Source organism: Nicotiana tabacum, chromosome 5 (genome assembly GCF_000715075.1).
Source record: "Nicotiana tabacum cultivar K326 chromosome 5, ASM71507v2, whole genome shotgun sequence".
Classification (NCBI taxonomy): domain Eukaryota; kingdom Viridiplantae; phylum Streptophyta; class Magnoliopsida; order Solanales; family Solanaceae; genus Nicotiana; species Nicotiana tabacum.
Window position 1 is genome coordinate 80,147,668 of NC_134084.1, and position 7,314 is coordinate 80,154,981.

Sequence of the window (7,314 nt, forward strand, 5' to 3'; positions counted from 1 at the left end):
AATACTGGTTTTGACATTTTTTTTGGTCCAAATCTTATATCTTGGAGTTGTAAGAAGCAATCTACTGTCCCTTGCTCTAGTACTGAAGCCGAACATCGAGCCTTAGCTCATACCATAGTGGAATTAACATGGATTCAACATCAGCTTCGTGACTTGGGTAATTCTATTTCTGAGCCCCCTTTGGTACTATGTGATAACATTAGTGCTTTTATATTTGTCTGCTGATCCTGTTTATCATCATCGTACCAAATATTTAGAGATTAATTTTTAGTTTATTCGGGAACATGTTGCAGCTGGTCTATTTTGGTTCGCTATATATCTACTAACAGATAACTTGTAGACATTAGGTTTATCGTCTCATCGGTTTTCAGTTCTTCGTGACAAGCTTCACATTTCTTCTCAATCATGTCAGCTTAAAGGGGCATGTTAATGTACTGCTACTGTTCATTATTGTATTTGAGTTGGACTCTTCCAACAAGATTAAGTAGATATATGTATTATTGAAAAATGTCATGCATACACCACATTCCTAATAAAAGAAAAATATTCTATCAATAATATACTAGTATTCCTGTTCAAGTGATATAACTTATAGAGAAGAAAAGATAGGGAAGCCAGGTAGAGTATAACCAGCATCAACAATAAAGATATTGCCAGATACATAGTTGGAAGAGTCATGGACCAAATATCTCACTAGTGAAGTTAATGCTGGATCTGTGGTTCCAAATGTTTTCAGTGGAATAGTTCTTGTTGCTACATTCTTTAGCCAATCCTGTTCTACTAGTTTCTCAGTAATCTCCGATTTGAAAATCCCTGGAGCTATTGCATTCACTCTAATGTTGCCTTCTCCCAATTCTAATGCCATTATCTGCAAATGTACAGATATATCAAAATGTCAATTTACAGATTTCTGAAGATGGGAAAGCAAGAAATGTTGAAATAAATTAGAAGCGACGAGAAAGGTTTTGAAAAATCCTACTTGGGACCAAGAGCTTGTTTGGATGGGCTTAAAAGCTGGCAAACTTAAAAATCGGCTTAAAGGTCAAATGTTTTTAAGCCAAAAGGTCCAAATTAAGCCAAAAGTGATAAATTGGATAATTCCAACTTTTTTTTTCTAGCTTAAAAGCCACCCCTCTTTGATCAAGTATTTTACATTGTTATCCCTGATACTTATGTATAATTTCCAAAATACTCAATCATTTCTTTTTCTCCTTTCCTTCGCCATTTTCAATCACTGCCTTCCAAATTCCATAATCTTTTCTTTTTCTCCTTTCCTTTGCCATTTCCAATTTGTGCCTTCCAAATTCCATCACTGTCGAACTCTTTGTTTTGTTTTAGTTTCTTTTTTGGTTCCATAACATTTTTTTTAAAAACGATTGCTGTTGAATCCCTCATTTTTTTTAAATTGGTGAAACTATATTCTAAATCAAAATTTTCAATGAGTCTACATGTTAACAAAGAATTTGAAGCTATGAGACGAAAAAATATATTTTGGTGAAATAATAGATTATTGCATGTTATCTAAATAAATGATTTATATTTAGGCAATCAGTTTAAATTGAAAATGAACTAAATTATAATTTTTTTTATATATGTATTAATTTAGAATAAATATTATCATAATCATTTTCTTTATAGTGTTAACAACTTTAAGGATAGTTCGGTCATTTTACAGAAACAAGTGCTTACCAACACTTATTTACAAAATACTTCAATATTTTTTTTTAAGTTTCAGCACTTTTATCCAAACACTTAACTGCTTATTTATAAAACAAGCTCCAACACGTAAAAGTACTTTTAAGCACTTATACTTAAAAGCCACTTTTTTAAGCCAATCCAAACGGGTTCTATATCTTGTTTTAGAACTTTTAAAAGCACTTGTTTTATTACATGTTATTATATTGTTGATGACAAAAAAAGAAAAGAAAAAAAGGAACAATTAGAATTAAAAAAACAAAGGTTTTTTGACAAAATATCTTTTGGTCGGAGAGTTGAAAATATTTTCTACAGAAAGAATCATTTATTAAAGTTCGATAATAATATAGCAAACCGGTGTTTGATTAAAACTTTGAGTATTAAAAATCGATTATAATGTCCAAGTGTTGGTTTATGAATTTAGCACTTAGCATAAATGTCAAGGAGAATAACTTTTGGTGGAAAATGGTGGAAGTAATCTTTCCCTTTTGGTGGAAACTATTTTTCATGAAAGGTATTTTATAAGAACCAAACACCAGAAAATGACTTTATACCAAACGCACCCTATTTTTCATGAAAGATAAGTTTGGACATTAGGTTATAACCTTTGTCATGGAATCCATGGCGGCCTTGGAGGAGCTATAGGCAATACCCCCACGCGTTAAAACTCTATTTAAACCAGAAATAGATGAAATATTAATAATGGAGCCTCCCCTTTTTGCAGCTTTCATGCGTCTTCCAACATACTTGGAAACTAGCCAAGATCCTGTCAAATTTGTCTCTAAAGTATTGCGCCACTCTTCCTCAGAAATATCTACTGCTGATTTTATTCCACCTATAAACACAAATGTAGATTCAGATTATATATGGAGCTAAAGCAGCCTACCAAATTCAATCATTTTCGAAAAAGAACACCATAAACTATAAGTAATTACTCCTAGTAAAAGTTCACTCGTAAATTCTCTATTTTAATATTGGGGGGATAACTTGTGGTTCAGTTGAATTTCTTTTGCTGGAAAAGTATACTCTGAAAAGAGTGCAAAAATAGTTTTCTTAATTATGTATAAACTATTGAATTCCCTTCGGCGCAAGGGGAGATTTATTTTAGTGGCCGAGGAGTTCAAAGATTTTATTAGGTTACAGGCGTTTTTTTTAAAAACAAAATAGTTTACAGGTTGAAATATGAGATGTGACATATTTTTTTTTTTTTGGAATTCACCTCTATGAATTTCTAGCTCCACTATAAGTGTCAAATATGAATATTTTATGAATATGATACAGAATTACTTACTTATCTGAAGTTGACTAGAGTATTACCTTAGTACCTTACCAATAAAGTTGACTATAGGAACTGACCTTACCATAGCTCTCTTTCTCAAATAAAATGCCAAAAAAGGGATTCCTTGTTTAAGTGAAAACAATATACTTTAAAAAATTCTTTCATTTCTGGTTAAAGGTTTCTGTGCTACTTATAGTATAACGGGCTCCAGCCTATCAAAATTTTGTACACACCTACATTAGACTTAACCTACATACATTACCTCTAACACCAGCATTGTTAATAAGAGCATCAATGTAGCCAAAAGCATCCCAAGCTTTCTTTACAGATGCTTCAATAGTTGGACCATCAGCAGTAACATCAAGTTCAATAGCCACAGCTCTAACAAGATTAGTATTTGAACTAGCCATTATATTAATTTCATCACAAAGGGACTTCAAACGGTCCGCCCGACGAGCGGCTGCCACGACTTTACAGCCTGCCCTAGCTAGGTCAAGGCAGAATTCACGGCCGAGTCCCGCCGATGCACCGGTGACAAACACCACTTTGCCTTGCAATTGGCGCCATGGCTCCAAATGGTCTGCCATATTGCTCTTCTTTTGAGTTGTCATATTGCTATCGGACTTGCTAGCAGTTTTTCGGTGTTTATTATGCTATGATATGGTTCTAATATAAAACGTACATTTATAGGTGTTAATTCTGAATCTGTTCATTTAATTTTTAAATAGAAAAACGTGTTTCAGATGTTATGAAGATATGGTTTGTAGACCTGCCTGTGTAACGTAACATGCATGGTCCATGAGTTGATAGGCTCCAGCAAGATTGTTGGTAGACATTAAACAGATGGTCCCCTTTTATCAAACTAGTTTTTGGTGGTGTGACACGTTTATCTGAAAATAAATTTTATAAATAACACAAATAATATTCAAAAGATGTTTTAGAGACACTACTAGAAATCCGAAAAAAAACGACCAAAATTTAGCGATCAAAATTGGTCTGTGGGAAAAAGCGACCAAAGTTGGTCGCTAAACTAGCGAAAATAATAAAATAAATAAAAGAAACAAAATAGCGACCAAGGTTGGTCGCTACTTGGTTGCTATATTAGTCAAAATGTTGACTGGACTGGTCAGACTTTCTTGGTCAAACATTTACGGAGATTAGTGACCAATATTGGTCGCTAAAGTGGGACCCACCTACAAAATTTTAATAATTATATTATTATTTTAAAAAAATTATAAAATATAAATATATATAATATAAAAATGGCGACCAACGTTGGTCGCTACTTAAAGGGTAGGCAGATACCGACCAACTTTGGTCGCTTAAATGGGGCCCAGTTATACAATTTTAATAATTATATTATTAATTTAAATATTATATGAAATATAATTAAATCTGATTTAAATATAGCGACCAACTTTGGTCGCTAAACTAAATTCTTGAATAAATAGCGACCAAAGTTGGTCTCTATTCAGGTCAACAATGGTCAAAATTAAAAATCACTTTTGTATTTACTATCTAAATAATATAAATATAAGCCGTTAATACTTTTGTAATACAAGGGATGAATAGTACTACGAATCGTCTCTCTCTCTCTCTCTCTCTCTCTCTCTCTCTCTCTCTCTCTCTCTCTCTATATATATATATATATATATATATATATATATATATATATATATAATATACTTACGCTATATTATGCACTGAGTATAAGTCTATTAGGTAATATTATATCGAATATAGCTTACATATATAATATATATATACTTATATGTACTTACGCTATATACTATGCACTAAGTATAAGTGTATTAGGTAATGCTGTATCGAATATAGCTTATATATATATACTTACGTTATACTATGCACTAAGTATAAGTGTATTAGGTAATACTGTATCGAATATAGCTTATATATATATATATATATATATATATATATATATATATATATATATATATATATATATATATATATATATATAATATATATACTTACGCTATACTATGCACTAAGTATAAGTGTATTAGGTAATACTGTATCGAATATAGCTTATATATATATATATATATAATATATATATACTTACGCTATACTATGCACTAAGTATAAGTGTATTAGGTAATACTGTATCGAATATAGCTTATATATATATACTTACGCTATACTATGCACTGAGTATAAGTGTATTAGGTAGTATTATATCGAATATAGCTTATATATATAATATATATATACTTACGCTATACTATACACTAAGTATAAGTGTATTAGGTAATACTGTATCGAATATAGCTTATATATATAATATATATATATATATACTTACGCTATACTATGCACTGCGTATAAGTGTATTAGGTCATACTGTATCGAATATAGCTTATATATATAATATATATATACTTACGCTATACTATGCACTAAGTATAAGTGTATTAGGTAATACTGTATCGAATATAGCTTATATATATACTATATATACTTACGCTATACTATGCACTAAGTATAAGTGTATTAGGTAGTATTATATCGAATATAGCTTATATATATATATATATATATATATATATATATATATATATATATATATATATATATATATATATATATACTTACGCTATACTATGCACTGAGTATAAGTGTATTAGGTAATACTGTATCGAATATAGCTTATATATATAATATATATACTTACGCTATACTATGCACTAAGTATAAGTGTATTAGGTAGTATTATATCGAATATAGCTTATATATATATAATATATATACTTACGCTATACTATGCACTATATATATATATATATATATATATATATACTATGCACTAAGTATAAGTGTATTAGGTAGTATTATATCGAATATATATATATATATATATATATATATATATATATATATATATATATATATAGCTTAAATTGAATTAAAATCCTAAATTTATACTACATATGTACATAATTTTAAATTGTATTATATATATATATATATATATATATATATATATATATATACACACACACACATATATATATATATAGCTTAAATTGAATTAAAATCCTAAATTTATACTACATATATATATAATTTTAAATTGAATTAAGAGTAATATAATTTTTTTAGAAATAGCGACCAACTTTGGTCGCTATTTCTAAAAATTCAAAACTGATTTACCTACCAAAATAGCGACCAACTGTGGTCGCTATTTTTAATTCCAGAGTGTCAAAACCGGGATCCCCTCCCATTCTTTCTAAAAATTTCCCAAAATCTCTCTTTTCTCTCTCACACTCAAACCCCCCCCCCCTTCCAACTCCCAGCACCAGAGGCCCCACCCACGCCACCAACGACCACCGCTCAGCTGCCGCCGCCCCGTCGCCGTCGCCTCTGCCGCTGCTGCGTCTCTCTCCTTCTCCACCTCCTAAAAATTCTAGGTTATAATTACAATTTATATCTTTTGTGTAAGCTTATAATGTTTTGTTTATTAGCTATGAATTAGTTTCAAATGACTAGTGTTTCAATTAATTATTTAACATTGTATTTTATAGAAACCTATGGTTTAGGTTGTATTTATCATTATTTAACATTTTATAAAAATCTAGGGTTTATAGAAATCTAGGATATAAATTGAAACTTTTAGGATATGAGTTGAATTTTTAGGATATGAATTGAAACTTTTAGGATATGAGTTGAATTTTTAGGATATAAATAGAAATTTTAGAATATGACTTGAACTTTTGTGGATATGAATTGAACCTTTAGGATATAAATTGAACTTATAGTTTATGTTTAAACTCGTAGGATAAGAATTGATGAACTTTTAGTTTTTAGGTTTTGTTCTTGTGAATTGAACTTGTACGATATAAATTGAAGCTTTTATGTATGACTTGAACTTTTTAGGATATGAATTGAAACTTTTAGGATATGAGTTGAACTTTTGGGAAATAAATTGAACCTTTAGGATATGTATTGAACCTTTAGGATATGACTTGAAGTTTTAGTTTATGTTTAAACTCGTAAGATATGAATATAACTTTTAGTTTTTAGGTTTTGTTCTTGTGAATTGAACTTGTAGGATATAAATTGAAGCTTTTATGTATGACTTGAACTTTTTAGGATATGAATTGAAACTTTTAGGATATGAGTTGAACTTTTAGGAAATAAATTGAACCTTTAGCATATGTATTGAACCTTTAGGATATGATTTGAACTTTTAGTTTATGTTTAAACTCGTAGGATATGAATATAACTTTTAGTTTTTAGGTTTTGTTCTTGTGAATTGAATTTTTAGGATATGAATTGAAACTTTTAGGATATGAGTTGAATTTTTAGGATATAAA

The 7,314-nt window shown here is 29.6% G+C and overlaps 1 protein-coding gene across 1 annotated transcript; it reads right to left on the minus strand.

The window, feature by feature from the left end:
• Window positions 1-546: 546 nt before the first annotated feature.
• On the minus strand, window positions 547-3,640 carry LOC107792616 (uncharacterized). Its single transcript, XM_016614853.2, has 3 exons — window positions 3,237-3,640; window positions 2,301-2,530; window positions 547-868 (listed from the first exon to the last, which is right to left on the minus strand). The coding sequence occupies exons 1-3, from the start codon at window positions 3,583-3,585 to the stop codon at window positions 590-592; spliced, it is 858 nt and encodes a 285-aa protein (XP_016470339.1). The 5' UTR covers window positions 3,586-3,640; the 3' UTR covers window positions 547-589.
• Between the last annotated feature and the right edge of the window lie 3,674 nt (window positions 3,641-7,314).